The following is a 25302-nucleotide window of genomic DNA, read 5'->3' as shown; positions in this document are numbered from 1 at the left end:
GCTGTTTAATTCTCTTTTAATGTCCATGGCTGTGACCTCTTTAAAGTCCATGTTTTATTTCCATTCTTTCTTATTCCTCGACAGAATTAGGATTCCCACTGTTTCGATCTCTTCATCAGGAGAAAAAATAAGAAAGCATCATACATTTCTCTTCGTGTCAATACAGCCACAAAATGGCCATTTTGTGGCTGTATTGACACGAAGAGAAATGTATGATGCTTTCTTATTTTTTCTCCTGATGAAGAGATCGAAACAGTGGGAATCCTAATTCTGTCGAGGAATAAGAAAGAATGGAAATAAAACATGGACTTTAAAGAGGTCACAGCCATGGACATTAAAAGAGAATTAAACAGCGATTGAGCTTCTGGGAACAAAGCTAAGTTAAGTGTGCACACAGATCTGTTTAACCTGGCTGTCTGTTTTTTGAAATTTTTAGTAGTAATTACATTTTTTTCTTCTTTTAGACCCTTTATTAAAAGTTTTGTTGGGTCATATTTTGGATTGGTTGAGCATTGGAACTGTAGATTTATTAAATTGAATTTTTCCCATATGCCTAAACATTGCAGATTTTTCTCTCATGAGTAATTGTAAATAGGAGAGTTTTTCTCTGCAGTGTTGGGTAGGTGGAGGTAGCCAATGATGAATGTCAGTCAGCGGTGTCCTAAATCTATTTAAAGGTACCCTGGACGTATGAGGCTATATTTAAATAAATGTATATGATAACAGTTCTTGGTCTCATCTGCATCCTGTGGATTGTGAGCAAGTAGAGAGTGGTTGAGTTTCTAACATGTATAGAACAGTCATATGCCCCATCATATTTAGCTGTCGGGTGCAAGGTAGAAAGCAGAGCAGAAATAAAAGTATTGGAATAGTGAAGAGTAACATGTGGCTGACAAATGGTTGCTTCAAGGAAAAGGAGGCAAGTTGATTTGAAAGGTTGAATGTGAGTAAGAGGAAGAAGTTGCACAACAGAATGAAGTGTAGACAGACAGGGAATTTTGATAACAAAGGCGACAGACACTAAAGCCTGAAGGCAAAGGGGAATGCCTCTGGCCACAGAGTCCAGGTGGCAGGAAAAGTAGCCCAATGATTTTGCCAAGAGACAGGAAGCAATACCTTGTACATCAGCAACATAGAGATGGAAAAGTAGGGAATAGTCAGGCAAGGAAAGACAAGGTGCAGAAGTAAGAGCCTCCCACAGAGAAGTAAAGACAAGAAACACATGTATATGCCATACACGATGGATCTAAGCAGTGTAAAATTGCAATTAAAATAAAACAAAAATATAAAAAGGATAAGAACTCCATTAATGTATTGGACAGAAGCACACATCCAAAAAAGAGAAACAAACACACAACCAACAAACAAAGACATAGCCAACATCATAAGATAGTAGGTTTCTAGGTGGCTGGTTCCAAAAGCATGTGGACTCTTCTAATACAAACAGTAACTTACCAGGCCTGCTCCACAGATGGGTAGTGGAAGGTCATTCTAAAGTTTTGGGGCCAAATATGAAAAAGCAGATTGGAGTGTAGATTCATGCAAACATTGCTTAGGACCAGGTAGGACAAGTCTCTTAGCATCTAAAGATCGCAGATTGTGGGCAGGAGAATAGGGGATAGTATCAGGGCCACCGAGAGACTGGGCCGGGCCCATGGCAAGGCCGCCCCCAGGGCCCCCCCCCCTGACGCTGCCCCCCCCCAACCGAGGCCACCGTGCCACAGTCCCCACCCGCACACCTCCAGCCCGGCGACAGCCCCCTCTGTCCGCCACCGGGCCGGGCCCCCTGCATTCAAATCACAGCAGCGGCAGATCACTTCCCTTCGGGCCTTCCCTCCCCGTGTCCCGCCCTGTGTACAGTGGTTGTACTGGAGATAGGTCAGAACCAAAGTGGATATAAGATTATCTGGATTTCAAGTATGATGTAAATCATTGGAGCACTCTATCCTGTAGTCCAAATTCATGCAAATGGATAAGAGAATTTGATGCTTGACCATGTCAGATTCTGATGTTAACATCTAAAGAGATTAACACTACTGCCTTCTTCAGTGGCATTCTTAGAGCAGCTGACACCCAGGGCGGATCGCCGATGCGCCCCCCCCCCCCCCGGCAAAACAACACCCCTCCTGGGTGCATTTTTACCTGCTGGGGGGGGGGGGGTGCCGCACGCCTGTTGGCTTTGCTCGTTCCGTGCTCCCTCTTCCCTAGAACAGAAAGTAACCTGTTCCGGGGCAGAGGGAGCACTGAACGAGCGGCGCTGACAGGCGCGTGGCACCCCCCCCCCCAGCGGCGTACACCTGGGGCGGACCGCACCCACAGCCCACCCCCCCCAGGAAAGCCACTGGCCTTCTCTTTGTCAAGTGTATAGCAAATTATCTTATAAAGAGCAGTAAGAAGAATTCCTACATGAAACCCACTATTTATATCCCCCTTCCCCACAAACACATGGTGACAAACCTGGGCTGGAGAACATATAGCCTGGTTCTCTTCAGAACCTGCCAACCTTGAGCGCCTAACTGGCTACCACACACACACACACACACATATATATATATATATATATATATATATATATATATATATATATATATATATATATATATATATTTACACACACCTGGGTATGGAACAGAGACAGTTCTTGTGTCCCTTCTTCATAAATCAAACATATAAATGGCAAGTGACCGACTCACCTGCAAATGCGCAATAGAGACTTCCCTCTCTGTCCCGCCCTCGCGTCAAGACGTGATGACATCAGAGGGCGGCACAGAGAGGGAAACGGAGTCGGACTGTTAGACGCTGACGCTGGAGCCTGGAAATGAACATCGCGCGCACCAACCTCCACCCTCCCCCATCCCCGCCGCCGCTCCCGCCCCCCTCTGTATCGGGCCCACAGAGGTGAGAGGCGCTGTCAGGTCAGTGCAGGGGGCCCGGCACGGAGGGGGGGAGGGAGCGGCGGTGAGGAGGGTAGCTGGAAATCTCGCCCGTTTTAACGGGCTTAACGGCTAGTAATAGGCATAAATGAGGACTTGAAACAAAAGTCATGATCCTGACATCTGAACGTTTGATATGGATCTGATACAGTCATAATTATGTACATGTATTTGTAAAATATGTGGATCTCCTTCCCCCCTTCAAATATCCCAGTTGTCCTGCTACTGCGCTCCCAACACATAAAAATTTGATGTGAACCACTTTGACTCTTGGAAAAGGATACCATTATCCAGTGGCATAGCAACAGGGGAGCCTCAGGTGCCCAGGCCCCCCATTTCTGTCTCAACCCCTCCCCCCCACAATAGCAGCCAGCCAGGCTGTCAGCTGACCCTTAAAACTGGCACCACAAAAGCTATGTTTTTGCTCTCTCAGGCTCCCCACTCCCTGTCCCCATGGTCAGGCAGATAAACGAATTAAAACAAAGTTTACAGCAAATGCCCTTAATATGTAATACTTGATATCAATAATGAAACAGTGATGGAATATTCACATAACATAGCAAGCAGCCTGAGCCCAACAGGTTTATTTTCCATTGAACATAATTAACTTTGTATGAACTTGGTGGTTAATAGTGTGCTGAACTGGACAATGCTGGCACATTTAGACTGCCTGTGGACACAACTTCTACATGAAGGAAGCCCCTACCTTGTTATTGTTGTGGATCAGGTGCAAAACCAAGATTTTTTTTGTATCACTACTATTTCACATAACTGTGAAATAGTAGTGATTTTTTTAAAAATCAAATGCATTTTTATATTCTACCATTGCTTTCCACAAAACAAAAATGTGTAAGTTCCCACATGCTATCTTTTTCTTTTGATTTAGGCATAGGAAAGGTAAAATTATGTATCATACCTGATAATTTTCTTTCCATTAATCATAGCTGATCAATCCATAGACTGGTGGGTTGTGTCCATCTACCAGCAGGTGGAGATAGAGAGCAAACTTTTGCCTCCCTATATGTGGTCATGTGCTGCCGGAAACTCCTCAGTATGTCGATATCAAAGCTCCATCCGCAGGACTCAGCTCTTAGAGAATTACACCCACAAAGGGACACTCTGCCCAGCTCACCACCGCCGAAACGGGGGAGGGGAATTAACCCAGCTCATCCCCACACAAGTGGGGGAGGGGAATCCGTCCAGCTCATCCCCGCGGAGCGGGGGAGGGACACCACACCCGCCGATGCGGGGGGATCTGGCTTATCCTGCAACCGCAACCGCGGGAGGAGCTGACTGACCCTAACACCGCCGAAGCGGGAGGGGTACAAAGCTGCCCTACAGCCGCACGAAGCGGGAGGGAGTGCCGGCAGAATTTAAATCTCAATCCAGCCCCGAAAACGGAGGGGAGAGGAATGCAGCAGCTCACTGTAACACAAACTCGTCTCAACTCTTGAAGAATCCAAGTGAAAAAACTTGAACACGAAGTCTTTCTGAAGTAACTGAAGACTAAACTTGAACCTGAAATGCAACCAGAATAAAAACAGTACAGATATCTGGGAGGGGCTATGGATTGATCAGCTATGATTAATGGAAAGAAAATTATCAGGTATGATACATAATTTTACCTTCCATATCATCAAGCTGATCAATCCATAGACTGGTGGGATGTACCGAAGCAGTACTCACCCAGGGCGGGACATTGAAATCCTTGACCTCAACACTGAAGCTCCAAACCGGGCCTCCGCCTGTGCAGCCACAGTCAAGCGGTAATGCTTGGAGAATGTATGAGCCGAAGCCCAAGTTGCCGCCTTGCATATCTCTTCCAAGGAGACGGACCCAGCCTCTGCCATCGAGGTCGCCTGAGCTCTAGTGGAGTGAGCCTTCAGCTGGATAGGCGGCACCTTCCCCGCGGCCACATAAGCCGCTGCAATGGCTTCCTTGACCCATCTTGCCACTGTAGGCTTAGCAGCCTGCAGACCCTTACGAGGACCTGCAAACAGGACAAACAGATGATCCGATTTCCGGAACTCATTGGTCACTTCCAAGTATCTGATGATGACTCGTCTCACATCCAGATATTTAAGAGCAGAGTACTCCTCTGGGTAGTCCTCCCTACGAAAGGAAGGGAGACAGAGCTGCTGATTCACATGGAAGCGAGAAACAATCTTGGGCAGGAAGGAAGGCACTGTGCGAATAGTCACTCCTGCCTCAGTGAACTGCAGAAAGGGCTCTCGACATGAGAGCGCCTGGAGCTCGGAAACTCTTCTGGCTGAAGTGATAGCCACCAAAAAGACTGCTTTCAACGTCAGGTCTTTCAGAGATGCCCTCGACAAGGGTTCAAAAGGCGGCTTCTGCAATGCTCTTAGCACCAGGTTGAGATTCCACGCAGGCACCACTGAGTACAGAGGAGGGCGCAGGTGATTAACTCCCTTGAGAAAGCGCATCACATCTGGCTGCGAAGCCAGGGAAGCACCCTTCAGGCGGCCCCTGAAGCAAGCCAGAGCCGCTACCTGGACTTTAAGGGAACTGAGCGACAGGCCTTTCTCCAGACCTTCTTGCAGGAACGCCAACACTGAAGAAATTGGAGCAGTGAAGGGAGAAAGTGAGCCTGCTTCACACCACGCTGCAAATATACGCCAAACCCTGGCGTAAGCAGTAGAAGTAGAGCGCTTCCTCGCTCTCAGCATAGTGGCGATGACCTTGTCTGAGAAGCCCTTCTTTCTCAGACGCTGCCGCTCAATAGCCAGGCCGTAAGACCAAAGGGGGAGGGATCCTCCATCACCACGGGACCCTGATGTAACAGGCCCTGCTCCACTGGCAGCCGCAGAGGATCGTCGACTGAGAGCCTGATCAAGTCCGCATACCAGGGACGTCTGGGCCAATCCGAACCCACCAGGATTACCCTGCCGGGATGCTTTGCCACCCGGTCTAGCACCCTGCCCAACATGGGCCAGGGCGGGAACACATAGAGAAGCTCTTGAGTCGGCCACTGTTGGAGAAGAGCATCTACTCCCAGGGATCGAGGGTCCCGTCCTCTGCTGAAAAAGCGCGGCACTTGGCAATTGGCCGATGACGCCATCAGATCTAGGCTCGGCTGGCCCCAGCGCTTCGTGATGTCCAAGAACGCCTGAGCAGATAGCTGCCACTCTCCGGGCTCCAAGGTATGGCGACTGAGAAAGTCCGCCTTGACATTCATGACTCCGGCAATGTGGGCCGCTGACAGCTGCTCCAGGTTCGCTTCTGCCCACTGGCATAGATTCATAGCCTCCTTGGCTAGAGGGGCGCTCTTGGTACCTCCCTGGCGGTTGACATAGGCCACAGCCGTGGCATTGTCCGACAGGACCCGTACCGGCTTCAACACCAGTACCGGGATGAACTCCAAAAGCGCCAACCGAATGGCTCTGAGTTCCAGGAGGTTGATAGACCACTTTGCCTCTGCAGGAGACCAGAGCCCCTGCGCTGTCCTTCCCAAGCAGTGGGCTCCCCAGCCCGACAAAGAGGCGTCCGTCGTGACGACAATCCACTCCGGGGTCACCAGAGGCATTCCCGCAGACAACTTGTCTGTCTGCATCCACCAGCTCAGCGCCTTGCGCACTGCTGGGTCCAAGGGAAGGTGCACAGCATAATCCTCCGACATCGGAGTCCAGCGCTGCAGCAGAGATTGTTGTAGTGGTCTCATATGAGCCCTGGCCCAGGGCACTACTTCCATCGTGGCCGTCATAGAGCCCAACAGCTGCACATAGTCCCAAGCCCGAAGAGGAGAGGCTACTAGGAACTGGTCCACCTGAGCCTGAAGCTTGACAATCCGATTGTCTGGCAGGAACACTCTGCCCACTTGGGTGTCGAATCGAACTCCCAGATACTCCAGGGACTGAGTCGGGCGCAGCTGGCTTTTCTCCCAGTTGATGATCCATCCCAGGGAGCTCAAAAGAGCAACTACCCGGTCCACAGCTTTGCCGCACTCTGCATAAGAGGGGGCTCGGATCAACCAGTCGTCCAGATAAGGATGGACTTGTACTCCTTCCTTCGCAGGAAGGCTGCGATGACCACCATTACTTTGGAAAAGGTCCGCGGAGCAGTAGCCAACCCGAACGGGAGGGCTCTGAACTGGAAGTGTCGGCCCAGGACTGCAAAACGCAAAAGCGTTGATGAGGAGGCCAGATGGGAATATGCAAGTACGCTTCCTTGATGTCCAAGGATGCCAGGTACTCCCCTGCCTTCACTGCCGCTATAACAGAGCGGAGAGTCTCCATGCGAAAGTGCCGCACTTTCAAGGCCCGATTGACCCCTTTGAGGTCGAGGATAGGCCGGACAGAACCTCCTTTCTTTGGTACCACAAAGTAAATGGAGTAACGCCCCTTGCCAAGCTGACTTTCTGGCACCGGAACGACCGCACCCAGGCGGATCAGATTGTCCAAAGTCTGCTGCACTGCCACAGCTTTGACCGGAGACTTGCAGGGAGAGAGTACAAACCCGTCTCTTAAGGGTCGGCAGAACTCTAGCTTGTAGCCGTCTCCGATGACTTCCAGCACCCAAGCGTCTGAAGTTATTGTGGTCCACTCGCCCAGAAACGAGGACAGCCGTCCTCCAATCTGCACTGGGGCGTGGACCAAGGCCCCGTCATTGGGTACGAGACCCTGGGGGAGGACCGGAGGGAGCACCTCCGGGACGGCGGTCTCTGCGAAAGGAATGCTGCTTGGGGGAGAAATTCCTCTTAAAGGAAGAGGGGGCAGAGGAACCCGACCTGCCCGGGCGGTACCGACGGGCTTCCTGAAACCGTCCTCTGGAGGTACCGGGATGAGGACTAGCCCGAGCCCTGACCTCTGGTAACTTCTTGCCCTTAGACGTGCCGAGATCGGTCACGATTTTGTCCAGCTCGACCCCAAAGAGCAGCTTGCCTTTAAAAGGCAATCTAGCCAGGCGGGATTTAGAGGCGTGGTCAGCAGACCAATGTTTCAGCCAAAGCCACCGCCGCGCAGAGATTGTCTGAGCCATGCCTTTAGCTGAGGCCCTCAAGACATCATACAGCAAGTCTGCCAAATAGGCTAAGCCCGATTCCAGGGCCGGCCAATCAGCCCTCAAGGAATGATCCGAGGGGGAAGCCCGCTGCACCATAGTCAGGCACGCCCTGGCCACATAGGAGCCGCAAACTGAGGCCTGCAAACTTAAAGCAGCCGCCTCAAAGGACGACCTTAAGGCCGCCTCCAATCTTCTGTCTTGGGCGTCCTTTAGGGCCGTGCCACCTTCCACCGGCAACGCCGTTTTCTTAGTCACCGCAGTGATTAAAGAATCCACGGTAGGCCACAGATAGGCCTCACGTTCACTTTCAGTCAAAGGATAGAGGCGGGACATAGCCCTAGCCACTTTAAGGCTCGCTTCAGGGACATCCCATTGAGCCGAAATTAAGGTGTGCATGGCATCATGCACGTGGAAGGTTCTAGGCGGGCGCTTCGTCCCCAGCATAATGGCAGAGCCAACAGGGGCTGAGGGAGAGACGTCCTCCGGAGAGGAAATCTTCAAAGTGTCCATGGCCTGTATCAACAGGTTGGGCAAATCCTCTGAGCTAAAAAGCCGCGCTGCAGAGGGGTCATCCGCTCCATCCGAGCGGGGATCCGTCTCCTCCAAGGAATCCGCAAAGGACCGTTGGGAGAACTCAGATACGCTGCCCTCATCTACATCGGAGGAGACAAAGTCCTCCAAGGCCTGGGAATCAACCCGAGGGCGTTTACCTCTGGGAACCTCAACCTCTTTACCAGACGAGGGAGCAGGGGCAGCGTTTTGCATAAGGAAGGCCTGATGCAGCAGCAAAACAAACTCGGGGGAGAAACCCCCCAGACTGTGCACTTCCGCAGCCTGGGCTACAGCCCTAGACGCACCCTCAACCGGCGCTCGCAAGAGCGGGGGAGAGACATGCTGCGCATCCAAAATGGCGTCCGGCGCGACACTCCGCGAAGGAGCCGCGCGGGAAGAATGGCGCTTAAGTTTAGCCGCTTTTGTGCCGTCGCCCAAATTAAGGGCGTTCATGGCATTAATGTCTCCAACCTCAAGGGCGGCCCAAGAAGAAGCCATCCGAGCCGCGTGGCCGGCCAAGATGGCGGAGGCGAGGAGCGGGGGATGGGCGTTTATGGCGGGAAAAACCGCCACGCCGGAGGAAGGACCGGGACATTCATCGGTCACGAAACTGTCACCCAACAAGGGCGAATCAGGCTTTAAGACCCCCGCATCCCCTCTAGAAGCGCTCAAGCGATCCGGGGAGCGACTCTTTGCGCCCTCGCCCTCCGACGCCATATGCCACGAGGAGAAGAATCGGGGAACCCCCTGCCCGCTATAAAAAGGTAAAAATTACCTGCTTGCCGCTCCGAGCTGTAACGACCTGGTGTCCCAGTGAGTAGCTGCAATAAACATTTAAATAAACGTCGAAATAAACGCCTTTAAGGACGTTCAAAATTTTTTTTTTTTTTTTTTAACGGAGCCAGCGGGAGGGGGGAGAAAAGGAGGGACCTGGCACCACCAGGTTTGCACTTGCTCAAAAGAGCCCTCAACCCCAGGCACTCAACAAAACCTAAGAATTAGGCTTGGAGGCCTAGCCAGAGCTGCTGCTGTGTGTGACCACCACCTGCTGAGATAGAGAACATACTGAGGAGTTTCCGGCAGCACATGACCACATATAGGGAGGCAAAAGTTTGCTCTCTATCTCCACCTGCTGGTAGATGGACACAACCCACCAGTCTATGGATTGATCAGCTTGATGATATGGAAAAAGATATTAAATGCTCCCAGTTTCAACCTAATTAATGTTTTTTTTCAATTGTTTCGATTGTACTTATAAATAGTAAGTCTGATTGCTAAGTACCTGATTCTCATTAACATGATGACTGTTTTGGTGGCCCTTTACTAGGTGAAAACATCTCTGTACGAATACAGGGAGTCCCTATGGCCAGCCCCTCCAAATGACACAATGATTTAAAATAGAACAAATTAGTGCTCTAACTGATAAAACCAATACTTCCTCTGTGTACATCCATATGTTGCATAAGCCAGCATGTTTGAAAATAAAAGTGAGATTAAATAAATATGCTACCAACAATAAAGAATGATAATGAGGATGCAGCAGCTCATAGGTTTGCTTGCATTCTTTTGAGAGTACTAGATGACGGCTGGGTGGGGAAGAGGAAACAAGGGCTAACTTACGTGGCTTCAACTTTTTGACGTCATCCTGTCTCCTGTTTTCGTCAACTTCCTTGCCTGCAGCTCACTGCCCAAGGAGGTTTGATTGAGAACAGGAGCTGGCATGACATCAAAAAGCTGAAGCCATGGAGGTTAATCTTTTTTTCTGCTTCCCCACGTAGCCATCATCATAGGTAGAATAATAATTTGTTATAAATTGTAATCAGTGTGTCATTTGGAGGGGCTGGTTATAGAGACACCCTAGCGTGAATTGTATTTGTGCAGAGATGTTTTTTTCTCCTGGTAAAGGGCCACTAAAACAGACATTATATTTTATTTTATTTATTCATACTTGTTTCCTACAATTATCCAAAAATGAGTTTCGTTTCAATGTGGTTTACATTTAACAGTTGTTAACATTGATTCAATTACATTTACAAGGTTGTATGATGCTGTGTTTTACAGTGGTTGGCAAGATAACTATTAGTGCATGTGGAATAGTCAGTGGGTTTCTTGAGAAGATATGTCTTAGTTCATTTCTTAAATAAAAAGATGCATTACAGTTAGAGGTTGTGTTGTATATTGTTGTTCCAGAATGATTAGTACATATTTTACTCCTAGAATTTCCTGGAGAGGTAGGTCTTTAAGTCTTTTCTGAACTGGAAGTAGTTTGTGATGTTTCTTATGACTATGGGAATTGAGTTCCAGCATTTTGAGCCCAGGTAGATAAATCCCGCCATGTAGGTGGATTATATAGTATGTTTTTGCAGTTGGGCAGGTAAAGTAGTAGGTAATCTCTAGTTCCTGGGTTTGAATTTCTTAGTGATAGTTTGATCATGTCTAGCTTGTAGTCTGGTGACATGCCAAACAGTATTTTGAAGGTGATTGTGCTGGTTTTGGAAAATAGTCTGGCCTTGATTGGGAGCCATTGTAGCATTATGAGTATTGGGGTTGCTCTATCAATCTCGCTGCTGTGTTTTGGATGGTTTGCAACAATCATAGTAGGTTTTCTTTGCAGCCTGCATATGCTGCATTACACTAGTCTAGTGAGGACAATATCAGCATTTGTACTATAAAACAGAATGACTGTCTAGGGAAATAGTCTCTGATTCTTCTCAGTTTTCATAGTGTTTTGAAGCTTTTTGACATGATTGCAGCAACTTGGTCTTCAAGGGTCAGATGTTTGTCGAGAATGATTCCTAGTTTTTTTAATTTGTGTTTTGATTGTGTAAGACTGTTGATCTATTATGAGGTTTTGTTAAGTAGTGGGATTGGGTTGGCTGGATAAAACCAGGAGTTTGGTTTTGTCTTGGTTCAGTTTTTTTGACAGCTGTGGCCCAATTTTCCATGAGGTTGATTCCTTTTTTGGGCTTATCCAGTATCTCTGTGATGCTGTTGTTGGAAGGCAGGGCCATGCCAACCCGGTAAGCGGGGTAAGCACGGCAGGGGGGCGCCTACCTTCGAGGGCGCCGCCACCGCCCGCCGAGTCAGTGACGTGTGTTCTAAAATTAAAAAATAAACCTCTCGTGTTGGCGCCTATGCGCATGCGCTACTGCCTTCCCGTGTGCAGCAGCGCTCGTTCGTCTGTTTGGCACCGCCCCCAGCCAGCTCTTCCACAAGGACCGGGTGTTGGAGTGCTGCTGTTGAGAGAGGAGAGCCAGCAGCCTGGAAAGGAGGTATGGAGATCCTCTAAGGTTGTTGTTATGGCAGTTAAAGAATGGGAGATCGACCTGGGATTGCATTGGTAGGGGTGGGGGGAGGACAACTGAAAACTGACATGGTATTGCGGTGGGGGGCGGGGGAGATGAGATGTGAAGATGATCTGGCATTGCAGTGGGATGGATTTGATTGTGACCTAGCATTATAGAGATCGAAGAGATGGCAAGGTGATCTAGCATTGCAGAAGACCTAGAATTGTAAGAGAAAGTGAGAGGAGGGAAGATGGGACAGTGACCTTAAATTGAAGGTGGAAGGGATGTGAAGAGATGACCTGGAATTGCAGGGGCAGGAATTGGAAAGTGGAACATGGCCTGACACTGTAGGGAGAAGAGATGGAAAGGGGATGTGGAAGTATAGAGGGAAGGTGGCTTGAATTATATGGGAAATGGGAGCATAACGGTATAGTGACTGATGGGATAGGCTTGGTTGACCAGTATAGGCCTATTCTTATAGCCTGCAGAGAAAGCAACTCTGCATGTATTTGGCCAATGGCTGTGGTTTCTTGAGGAAGACCAGCACCTTAGTAAACATTTTAATTTTTCCTCACAACATGCTGAAGTCCTGTTATTTTCAAGCTGATTGCATTTACATGATTCACTTCTAAAATGCTGAATGCTTGTTCCTTTTCCAATTTAAAACAAGTTGTATTCATTTGAACACTTGGCAGCACATCTCAATATTATTTATATAATATCCCTAATTAGTCTGCTGTTTACCTATGGTGCTAGTCTCAAAATGAAAGATATTCTCTCCACCCCCACCCCCCCAAATAAGCAGCAGAGCAGTTATCTATGCATGCAATAAGCAGGATACCTATGGGGCAATAGTTAAAGCCATTTATCCAGATCATGGCTTCTGTGGATGTTCTGTGGCATTATTTAGATAATGCTGACAAATATCTTTACACATCACCTTGGTACTACCTGGATAGTGTCAAGGTGGAGCTTGGGCAGTGATAAGAATTATCTGGCAAACAGCACTATTCAATCAGCTAACTGAATATCTACATAAAGCAGCAGTTTTTTTTACTATTTTTCCATCTGGATAGCAGCCAGTGCTAAATAAAATGCTGGCCACCCTGGTTGAACATTGATCTGTTAGTATTTAGGCTTATAATTGTACTGTTGAAGTTTTATATTTTATGGTATCTGTTATACCATGTTTATTTCCTTATCAATAAAAACATAAAGCTAAGTGGTTGTAAACCCTTTATTTGTTCAGCAATCCCACAAAGATGCACTCCATCTTTCAGCTCCTATTTCCTTTGCATCTTGTGCCAAACCGGGGGGCGGGGGCGCCAACTGATAGTCTGCAGGGGGGCACCAGAGACCCTTGGCACAGCCCTGTTGGAAGGTATGTAGATGGTGACATTCTGCATATATGAATGGGTTTAAACCCATTTAAATTTCTTGCCAAGTGGAGCCACCATGACATTGAATAATATTGGTGATATTAGGGAACACTTAAGGACCCTGCATTCAAGGATCCAGGAGGCTGAAAAATCATTGGACATCTTGACAAGGAAGGATCTAGTTCAGTGGTTCCCAAAACTGGTCCTAGAGGCACCCCAGCCAGTCAGGGTTTCAAGATATAAGTACATAAGAACATAATATTGCCATACTGGGACAGATCAAAGGTCTATCAAGCCCAGCATCCTGTTTCCAACAGTGGCCAATCCAGGTCACAAGTACCTGGCAAGATCCCAAAAAAGTACAATACATTTTATGCTGCTTATCCTAGAAATAAGCGGTGGATTTTCCTCAAGTCCATTTTAATAATGGTCTATGCACATTTCCTTTAGGAAGCTAGCCAAACCTTTTTTTTGAACCCCATTAAGCTAACTGCTTTTACTACATTCTCTGGCAACGAATTCCAGAGTTTAATTATACGTTGGGTGAAGAAAATGTTTCTCCGATTCATTTTAAATGTACTACTTTGTAGCTTCATTGCGTGCTCCCTAGACCTGGTATTTTTGGAAAGAGTAAACAATTGATTCACATCTACCCATTCCACTTCACTCATTATTTTATAGACCTCTATCATATCTCCCCTCAACCATCTTTTCTCCAAGCTGAAGAGCCCTAGCCTCTTTAGCCTTTCCTCATACGGAAGTCGTCCCATCCCCTTTATCATTTTCACTGCCCTTCTCTGTATCTTTTCTAATTCTACTATCAGGCTTATTTTCAAAGCACTTAGCCTCCCAAAGTTCCATAGAAACCTATGGAACTTAGCCTCCCAAAGTGCTTTGAAAATATGCCTCTATATCTTTTTTGAGATGCAGTGACCAACATTGAACTTAATATTTGAGGTGCGGTCGGCACCATGGAGCAATACTCCATGGTGCGATATGCATGCCTCCACTGCATGCATATCTTTCTCATGAATATTCATTGTGGATATCCTGAAAACCTGACTGGCTGGGGTGCCTCCAGAACCAGGTTTGGGAATCACTGATCTAGTTCTTTGAAAACCGTTGAACCAGGCTGCGACTGCTCCAGTTATTCCTATGTTGTTGAGCAGGGTCATTAGTGTTGTGTGATCTACTAGGTCGAAGGTGCTTGACATATTGAATTGTAATAGTAGTACTGACTGGCCGTGGCTTATTAGTCTTCTGAATTTTGTGATCAGGGTGATTATGACCGTTTTAGTGCTACAGCATGGTCTGAAGCCTGATTGAGAGCTGTGAAGGACTGAGTATTCTATTAATTGTCATGATATTAGTCCCTCCGTTGTTTTTGTCATCAGTGGTATTGATGCCACTGGTCTGTAATTCGTGAGTTCACTGATCTTTCTAGTGGCGTCTTTAGGGATTGGAGTGAGTATGATGTTGCCTTGCCAGAAGGGAAATGACCTTTCGAAAACATGTATTCTATGTGTTTAGTTAAGTGTTTGATGAACCAATCTGGTGGGTTTTCCATTATGTAGTTTGGGCAGCTGTGTAATAGGCAACTGACATGTGTATATTTTGTCAGTAGTGCTTTAATGAGCTGGTTGTTGGTATCTTAAATAAGAACCAGATTATGAAAATCAGGTGCTCAACATTCAGAGTTTATCTCTATCTTTTTTTAAAATAAGTTTTACATCTTTTAACCAAGAATTTACACTTGTACAGAAAAGTGTTGTATAAGAAAATTATTACTTCTCATAAAAAATAAAGAAACAAAAGACATTATAACCACTCAAGTCCACATTATTAGTATCCAAGATTAATGAAAATGAGGAAATATAAAGAAAACATTTTTAAAAGGCAGTATTATACCTGAGGATTATAGGCTAGCAATTATCTAAAAGAGCTTATTTAATCTCCTAATGATCTTTTAGTTGCTATAAAAGCTGACAAATGAGAGGGCTCTGTAAATACATATTTAACAGCATTATATCTAATAATACATTTGCAAGGATATCTTAAGAAAAAAGTTCCACCTAATTGCAGAACTCCAAGTTTCAATAACAAGAACTGTTTACGTCTATGTTGAGTTTCCCTTGATACATTAGGAAATAATTGAATTTTAAAGCCTATAAATAACTTCTCTCTGTTTTTAAAAAACATGCGAAACAACCATTGTTTATCAGATATTAATGCCACTGAAGCAACCAAAGTCACTGCAGTGGCTAAGTGGCAGCGGAGGAGTGGCCTAGTGGTTAGGGTGGTGGACTTTGGTCCTGGGGAACTGAGGAACTGAGTTCAATTCCCGGCACAGGCAGCTCCTTGTGACTCTGGGCAAGTCGCTTAACCCTCCATTGCCTGCCGCATAGAGCCTGCCATGAGTGGGAAAGCGCGGGGTACAAATGTAACAACAAAAAAAAAAAGTCTGAATCTGAGGTATCCAATAAAGCAGAAACATCCAAAGAATTTTGCTGCTGTTCCATTACTTTCTTCGGTAAATAATAAGCTTGCGTAAAGGGAGTAAATTTATCTTCTGGAATTCCCAAAATGTCTTTCATATAGCGCTTCAACATTTCCAAGGGCCTTACCAGAGTGACCCTTGCAAAATTTATAAAACGAAGATTTACTTCTTAAGTAATTTTCAAAAGTTTCAGATTTGTTCCTCAAATTAGACAAATCTTTGACCATTGAAGTCTGTATATTTTGAATGTTTGAGATATTCTTATCAACTTGTTCCATTCGCTCATGTATAAATCTTTAACTTCAGTTTCAGTTTTTCCCACTCTCTGTGCGATATGAGAGAGTTCTGTGTGAGAGTAGTAGATTGTGTGAGAAAAGTCTTACCCAAGTCAGAAATTAGTAACCATAAAGAATTTAAGGTTACGTCTTCAGGCTTCTTACTCAAGAATTCAGGAAGCGTTACCAATGTAGAATCACTTGTCCTCTCATGCCCAGTAGCACTTCAATCCCCTGCCTCAGTCGCTGTAGGCTTGATCTCTCAGGAGGATACTCCCTGTCCTTCTCCGGTCTCACCCTGTTGTAAATGAGCCTCACTCGATATGGTGCCTTGCCTGCCTCCCAGAGTCGGCCCCATCGATTCCAAAAGGGGAACGCTTGAGCCTGGTGGTTTTGGGGGAGGAGATCTGTAGTCAGGGCTCAGCGTCGTCTCAAGCCCAGGAGACGCCGTTAGCTCCTCTCTCAAGCCAGTGTCTTCTATGGGACCGCTCCTGACTTCTCCAGCCCCCAGATTCCTCACATGTCAATCCATGGGACCCACAATTGGGGATACTGGCAGCGGGGAGACTCAAAGCGCTGCTTTACCCCGGCGTTTAGGCATTATTGTACAGGTAAAGAAGAGGATGTCTGCTATTCCTCAGGTATGTGTGGCCATCTTGGATCTGTAAGAACCCCATATTTTTTATTTATGATATTTATATCTCACATTAAACATGAATTAAGTTGAAACCTGGGAGCATTTAAAATCTTTTTTTTCCTGTGCCAAGATCAAAAGAGAAAGATGGTTTGTGGGAACCTGCTTCTTTTGTTTTGTTGAATGCTGTGGAATATTATAAAATGTACTTAATATTGTTTATTACTACTATTTATAAGAAAGATATTGAATAATGAGGGCAGAACTACCTTCATGCAGAAGTTCAGAGTAAGTTTAAATGTGCCAGCATTTTCCAGTTCTGTGGTATATATTTATTCTTCTTCAAGTTTGATTGTAAATGGCATTTTTTAAGGTGGGGAGATCTTTGTGTCCCAGCTGTGTGTTTGTATATAGAATAATTGGAGCAGAGTGACATTTATGTTTTCCAAATGGTGATGCATAGCTTGATGGGATATCCTTGCTGTAAGACTAGCAAATAATTTATTAGCTTGTTGGCTGTGAAGCAACTGCTAAATTTATTTGAATGTTTAATTGCCTTTTTGATGTGCTGACCGCAAAATTTGAAATGTTGAGGCTCCAAGGCTCCATTGCAATCAGCAAACATAGCTGATAGGAAGTCCATTTTACACACTGTACAGTCTTATATAACCTAATAGTATATAACAGGGAACGAGTCTCTACTTATGAAAATAACTTCTTAGTATAAACCAAAGAGACAGGTTGCGTAAGCCCTATGCTCTGGGGCAGATTTATTTTTGGAGGAAAAAGCCTCAAGAAGCACCTTATCCACTATATACGTAGAAAAAGGGCTAGGGCTGCTTCATCACTGGCAAAAAACCTCCTGGTATCATTTGTCTTTCAGTAGTAACCAACAGAACAGGGAACATAAACCCCAAGCCACATATAATTTCTTTCAATACGCTTTCAAAAAATACTTATCTTGAGGTTGGGGTCCTCTGTTAATGTTCCTCCATAAGTATCAGACCGTGGTTAACTGTGGCCTCCGTTTACGCCACTGCTGCATCAGAACCACTGGTCATATATTTCTGCCGGAAAACAAAAAACAATCATGATCAGCTACATGGAATGCTAAAAAGACAGATTACTGAGCATGTTGCTTACATTCCATTCAGTACATCGACGGATCACGAAAGACGGAAGTATATTCAAACATGGCGGCTCTTTAAGCTTTCCTTGACGTCAGACACTCAGTTATTCACCCAATCAGAGCCATGATAGTCTAAGCCTATACTTATATCAGGCTTTGAGTCGATGGAATGCCTAGGGGCTCAAAAAAGTGAGCCCATTCTATTTTTCTATTAAGCCCTCTCAGGGATACTATATCAAGCCGAAAGATCCATTGTTCTTCTTTCTTTAACAGAAGCCGGCGATAGTCGTAATCATTCTCAGCTAGTTCGATTTGTTGTAACACTATACATTTCAGTGAAGTGAAACAGTGTGACAATTCTGTACAGTGAATGGCCAAAGGTGAGGTCGTTTTTTTGGTAGTGATCACGCTTTTATGTTCTATTAACTTCACATACAGTTGACGCGAAGTCTGTCCTATGTATAATTTATTGCAAGGACAGATCAAACAATAAACAACCCCTTTTGATTTGCACATAGTATTTGTAAACAGGGTAAATCTTCGTCCCGAAATGGGATCTATTAGTATATTGTCTCAAGCATGATGGAGCACATCTGACAGTGGCCACAACTTTTATGTCCAGTGAATATCATTGAACTATCTTGAACAGTTCTGAAGGTAGAGGGGCAGAGCATTTCTTTAAAATTACTACTCCTGCTGTACACCATCCTGATGCTGGATCCTGTGAATAATGGCATTGTTTGCACAATGTTCCAGTGTCTCCGGATGACTCGTGACACACATGAGGCTTGTGTGGTATATTTCATCACATAAATGTAGACGGATGACTCAGTCTCTTCAGTTCTAGGATGGGACTGTAAAAGTAGCTCCCTATTGTTAAATTTTGCCCTATTATAGGCAATCTTCACAACTTTTTTAGGGTAGCCTCTTTCAGTTAAACGATTCTTCAGATCACTAGCTACCCTGAAGTTGTGAAGATTGCCTATAATAGGGCAAAATTTAACAATAGGGAGCTACTTTTACAGTCCCATCCTAGAACTGAAGAGACTGAGTGATGATAGTGTCAGTGAGCTGTGTTCATTGATAACACAGAAAAGTAAAGGTGGCCTTATTTTTCCCTCAACAGATGTTATTGAAATTTATATTAAGTGTGAAAAAGTTTTTAGATGCCATGACTCAAATCCAGCTAGCCCAGCAGCTTCCATTTCTCAGGTTTCTTGTTTTGAAATAGTGCAGTCTGTGTTAAGAAGCATCTGTCTTCTCTGTTTTTGTCAGGTCACACGTGTCAGGAAATCATGTGCTTTTGTTAATTTTATTATGCAGGCAAACAGTACACCACCAAAATACAAAATAGTAAACAACACAGTATTAACCGCCAAGTTAATACAAAGTTAATTATTTTCAGTGGAAAATAAATCTGTTGGCTGCCTGATATGTGAATATTCCATCACTGTTTCATTATTGCTACCAAGTATTACATATTTAGGGCATGCCTTCAACACAGATTGTTTAAATTCGTTTATCTAGACCTTACATGCAGATGTTATTGCTTGTTAAACCCAAAGGCAAAACCTAAGGGTAGTTAAACAATTCTGTATAAACTGTGTCCCCCCAAGTTTTTAACATTTCATGAGTATCTAGATAACTTATTTGTGGGTTTTATTTTGGGGTAGAATGTGATCTTGCATGTTGCTTCCTATAGTACATAATGTAATTTTCTTTCTCTTGGACTGTACTGCTTATACAGAATGTGATTTGTTAGTGCTTCCATTTCTAACTTCTGGTCCTTTATTCTGTAATTGGTGAGGATTGGTCTGTATTCTGTGAGTGACTGAAGTAAGAGATGTAAAAATGTTAGTATTTCCAAAGTTTCCATAAGTGTGAATGTGGTTTATGTTGATGCAGACTGTTTACTTAGAAATCCACTATAAAATTCACTCTAAGGCATTATTTGGTATACTCCTAAAAACTCCTAAAAACTATTCACACCTATATGCCTAGTGCCCCCCCCCCCTTGTTAACTCTGCCCCCCCCCCCCCCATGTGAAGTCTGGCTACACCCCTGCCCTTTTCTGATTTATCTTGATCCTCCTTATATGCCTTGAAAATGTGGTGTCAATAGCAGACCTAAAAGAAAAATTGTTAGCGGAAGACCTACACACACAGTGTTGTATAAACCTTTCTTTCCTGATAAAGTAGGCTAAACATTCACTTACAATAATAAGTTTGTCCAGATTATTCTTATTATCATTAATTCATCATCAACTTGTTTGGCTGTCGCTGTTTCTGGGATTTATCCATTTTTTGTGCAAATGTTGCTTTTTGCTCTCCCTTTTCTCCAACATACACTCAGCACTTTGTGCAGGTTTTTACTTCACTCCTAATAAAATCAAACTGCTCAGCTACACTTTCTAGCTTTCAAAAGGGAGAACCGAGGCCACTGATTTACTAAGAGTCTCCTGGAGCCTTGGATAATACTCCTGAACTAACTGAAAGTTTGTGCTTAGAATAAAATTGTTTTGAATAAATGCAGTTTTAAGTGATTGTGGTGTTTATTTTGCTGTCTGAGTAACCTGGACCTGTGACTAGTGATCGGTAGGAGTTAGTCACAGTTGCTGACTATGTTAAAGTGTGCTCTGCCTCTCTGTAATCTCTCAGGCTGGCCTCCTCTTTGACCATGGAGGGACCATTTTCTACAGCATCTTCATATCCCTGTGGGCAGTGACCTTCCTGGAGTACTGGAAGAGGACAAATGCCACCTTGGCACACCACTGGGACTGCTTTGATTTCCAAGAGAGTGAGGTAAAGATCTGAGCTCTCTACACTTTCCTTTGCTCTAGGGGTGGATGGTAATAATCTAGTGCTTGGATCCAAGACATTGCTTCTCCCATTAACATTCCTTCTGACCTTTGGTGAATCATTGTATCTCCCCTTGTCTCTGGTACCCACATAGTTTATAAGCTCTTCAGGGAAAGTACTTCTATCTGCTTGCACTTTGTTATACAGCATAGTGCTTTATAAATGCCAAAATAGATAAATAATATAAGCCAAGTGAACAGTGAGTAAATAGCTTAAATCCTTGCTAGTATTGATATCATCTGACTCCCCTCCCCATCATTGGGGCACAGCTAGAGTTCCACTCTGCTGGATATAGCTTTTTGTGACCCCTGGGCACAACTGGAATTCTATTCTGCTGGCTCTAAAAGTGTTGTGTGTGTATGAGAGAGAGAGAGAGAGACCCTTTCCTCTTCCCCTCCCCCCAGCTCTGCTGGTGAGGGGAGGGCGGGGAAAAGAGCACAATTGGAATCATGGAATCATGAGCAGCTGGCACTGCTTGTGTGTGTAACCCCTGGGCACAGCTAGAATCATGTTCTGCTGGCACTGACTGACGGGGCATTTTCGAAAGAGAAGGGCGCCCATCTTCTGATGCAAATCGGGAGATGGGCATCCTTCTCTCAGGGTCACCCAAATCGGCATAATTGAAAGCCGATTTTGTGCGCCCTCAACTGCAGTCCATCACGGGAACGACCAAAGTTCACGGGGGCATGTCGGAGGCGTAGCGAAGGCGGGACTGGGGCATGTCTAAGAGATGGGTGTCCTCGGCTGATAGTGGAAAAAAGAAGGGCGTCCCTGACGAACATTTGGTCGACTTGGTCCATTTTTTTTTCACGACCAAGCCTCAAAAAGGTGCCCAAACTGACCAGATGACCACCGGAGGGAATCAGGAATGACCTCCCCTTACTACCCCAGTGGTCACCAACCCCCTCCCACCCTAAAATAAAATGTTTTAACATTTTTTGCCAGCCTCTATGCCACCCTCAAATGTCATACCCAGCTCCATGACAGCAGTATGCAGGTCCCTGGAGCAGGTTTTTTAAAATTCTTTATTTATAATTTCAAAATAATACATTCATTCAACATAAATGTAGGCAAATAAGAAATTTCAAAAAAGCCGAAAATTTACATTTTCCTTTAAATATTCAAGGAATTAAAGAAAAAAATGTTTAGTACTTAGTCCACTAGTTCTGATCAAGATACAAAGCAATGATATAAGAAATCTAAAGAGAATAATCTCTTAAACAAACTAAATTGAGAGGGTAGAGGCCAGGTCACTGCCAGCAGTTTCAGCTCCCCTCTGGTGCATTCAAACCTGGAGTAGTTTTAGTGGGTGCAGTGCACTTCAGGCAGGCAGACACAGGCCCATCCCCCCACTACCTGTTACACTTGGCTGGTAAATGTGAGCCCTTCAAAACTCACCCAAACTCACTGTACCCACATGTAGGTGCCCCCCTTCACCCCTTAGGGCTATGGTAGTGTTGTACAATTGTGGGGAGTGGGTTTTGGGGGGGGGGTTGGGGGGCTCAGCACCGAAGATAAGGGAGCTATGCACCTGAGAGCAATTTGTGAAGTCCACTGCAGTACTACTACTACTTATCACTTCTATAGCGCTACAAGGCATACGCAGCGCTGTACACCATACATGAAAAGACAGTCCCTGCTCAAACAGCTCACAATCTAAATAGGACAGGCAAACAGACAGAACAACTAAGAGGTAAGGGAATTAGAGGTGGGGATAAAAGGGTACAGGGCAAGTGAGTAGTGGTTAGGAGTCAAAAGCAGCATTAAAGTGGTGGGCTTTTAGCCTGTATTTGAAAACGGCCAAAGACGGAGCTAGACGTACAGGCTCGGGAAGTTTATTCCAGGCGTGAGGTGCAGCGAGATAAAAGGAACGGAGTCTAGAATTAGCAGTAGAGGAGAAGGGGACAGACAAGAGAGATTTATCCACAGAATGGAGTACCCGAGGGGGGGCGTAGGGAGAGACAAGAGTGGAGAGGTACTGGGGAGCGGTAAAGTGAATGCACTTATAGGAAATAGTAGTAGTAAGAGAAGTTTGAATTGAATGCGGAAACGGATAGGGAGCCAGTGAAGTGACTTGAGGAGAGGGCTAATGTGAGCATAGTGACTCTGGCGGAAAATGAGTCGCGCATCAGAGTTTTGGACTGATTGAAGAGGAGAGAGATGGCTAAGTGGGAGGCCGGTGAGAAGCAGGTTGCAATAATCTAGGCGAGAGGTGATAAGAGTGTGGATAAGGGTTTTGGTAGAGTGCTCAGAGAGGTACACCCCTAGGGTGCCCGGTTGGTGCCCTGGCATGTGAGGGGGACCAGTGCACTTCGAATGCTGGCTCCTCCCACGACCAAATGCCTTGGATTTGATCGTTTTTGAGATGGTCGTCCTCGGTTTCCATTATCGCCGAAAACCGGGGACGACCATCTCTAAGGTCGACCTAAATATTGAGATTTGGGCGTCCCCAACTGTATTATCGAAATGAAAGATGGACGCCCATCTTGTTTCGATAATAACGGTTTCCCCGCCCTTTCACGGGGCCGTCCTGCGGGGACGCCCTCAGGAAAACTTGGGCGCCCTGTTCGATTATGCCCCTCCACGTAACCCCTGGGCACAACTGGAACCCTACTCTGTTGGCATTGACTGAGTAACCCTTGGGCATGGTTGGACTCCTGTTCTGCTGGCACAGACTGTGTCTAACTCTTGGGCATGGCTGGAATTTCTGCTGTATCCCTATTTGACCCATTGTTGCTGGGGACCTGTCTGATCATGGAATAATTACCTAGCTTCAAGTGTCTGTTATATATTTGTACAAGACTTTACTACTTCTACTACTTAGCATTTCTAGAGCACTACTAGGGTTACGCAGCGCTGTACAGTTTAACAAAGAAGAACAGTCCCTGCTCAAGGAGCTTACAATCTAAAGGACGAAATGTCAAGTTGGGGCAGTCTAGATTTCCTGAGTAGAGGTATGGTGGTTAGGTGCCGAAGGCGACATTGAAGAGGTGGGCTTTGAGCAAGGATTTGAAGATGGGCAGAGAGGGGGCCTGGCGTATGGGCTCAGGGAGTTTATTCCAAGCATGGGGTGAGGCGAGGCAGAAAGGGCGGAGCCTGGAGTTGGCGGTGGAGGAGAAGGGTACTGAAAGGAGGGATTTGTCTTGAGAGCGGAGGTTGCGGGTAGGAACGTAAGGGGAGATGAGGGTAGAGAGGTAAGGAGGGGCTGCAGATCGAGTGCATTTGAAGGTTAGTAGGAGAAGCTTGAACTTTGAGCTGTTAGAGAAATGCTTAATAAATATAATAATTCTCAGGCAGCTCAGCTGGGCTGCTTTATAAGGAAATGTTTGTTTGTTTTTTAAAGTTCTTGAAACAGAAGAATAAGATGTGAAAGAGATCCATCTGTTCCACTGTAATGTTGTCTAGAGGTTGACTCATTCTGCACAGATACAGGCTTCTGGAGAAAGCTACAGTCTGTAGCCATATCCAAGGACAACTGCAATGAAATCTGGGTTACATGAGCGGAAGAGGGAATAAAAATACAGGAAACTCCTGGGTAGCTGACTGGCGCTATAGACCAATAGAGGTTGATTCTGATTTCTGATTGAGATGGAAGCTCACAGAAGCAAGAAAAATATGCTGCCCTACAATCTCCTCCCATCCCCTTCCCCCCCCCCCCCCAAAAAAAAAAAAAGAACAAACAGTAGCAGCACCTCATGGGAGCTCATAGTCCTCTCTCTCTCTCATAACTGGGGAATCCCTGGGAGAGGCGCTGATAGAGCACACCAGCCTTTACTGCTGCCTGTTAATTCCTTATACTACCACAGAAGGCAATTTCTTCACATACATTCAGCTATGGAATTCCTCAAGCTTCAGCTTTCAAAACATGTTGTTCAGGCAAGCAAAAGGATCTGTGATGTGGCATTTTAACCAAAGGAGAATGAATAGAAGGTATTAATTTTGGAAAGGCAAACTCATACTATATAGTAATGTCCCATATAGTCATTGGACAGTTATTATCTGGTAATAAACTTCTTCACCTCCTGTCCATAATGTGTCCTTCAGCTGTGATCTCCACCCCAGGATCTGCTGTGTGTCTGTTTGAGCCATGACCACGCCTTTTTTCATATCTCAGCTATTTCTTTCTGCTTCCCTGTATCTCCAACTTAATCAGAACCAGGGCTGGAATTTGGCACCTTGAACTTTCATTCACACTACCCAGCAATTTTTTCCTTTCATTTATATTTTCTGGATCGGTTCTCTTTATCTTGCCCTGCCCTCAACCTTTTTCATTACAGTAATAGTCCTGGACTGGGGCCCATACATTACAACTCTTTCTGGAAGCCTGCAGTCATGGGCACTTTATACTGCCACCAGGTTGTCACCCTTAAACAATGACCATGACTTCCTCCCATCAGGGCCTGTAAAGACCAGTTCTGGATGACCTGGAAAGTGGAAGACCTGACTCAGGAATCAAACCTGAGACCAGGCAGTGCACACAATTTACTATCTGAGCTTGCAGGTTAACTTCATGCCAATTTTTTTGATGGCACACCTGATGGCTTTACCTACATAGATGCAAAGGATGTCTTACTTGTCCAGTTGTGACCAGTGGAACTTAGAATAGATGTTGGAGTGGCTGGACTGCTCTACAATAGGAGTCATTAAATCTTCCCTGGGGAAGCCCAGACTAGATGCAAATGAATTCAATTTACTTGTGTTTTCTTTTTAATGTTATATTTTTAAATCATTATTCTCCT

General features: G+C 45.5%; 1 protein-coding gene across 6 annotated transcripts in view; it reads left to right on the top strand.

The window, feature by feature from the left end:
• ANO7 (anoctamin 7) overlaps window positions 1-25302 on the top strand; it is a 413838-nt gene that overhangs the window by 230875 nt on the left and 157661 nt on the right. For all 6 annotated transcript variants that reach the window (XM_030215797.1, XM_030215795.1, XM_030215793.1 and 3 more), the window contains one exon: window positions 20363-20506. In XM_030215797.1, coding sequence (XP_030071657.1) covers window positions 20363-20506 — 144 coding nt within the window. The remainder of the gene's footprint in view (window positions 1-20362; window positions 20507-25302) is intronic.

This window comes from Microcaecilia unicolor, chromosome 10 (genome assembly GCF_901765095.1).
Source record: "Microcaecilia unicolor chromosome 10, aMicUni1.1, whole genome shotgun sequence".
NCBI lineage: Eukaryota > Metazoa > Chordata > Amphibia > Gymnophiona > Siphonopidae > Microcaecilia > Microcaecilia unicolor.
This window is presented reverse-complemented; position numbering and strand designations above follow the sequence as displayed.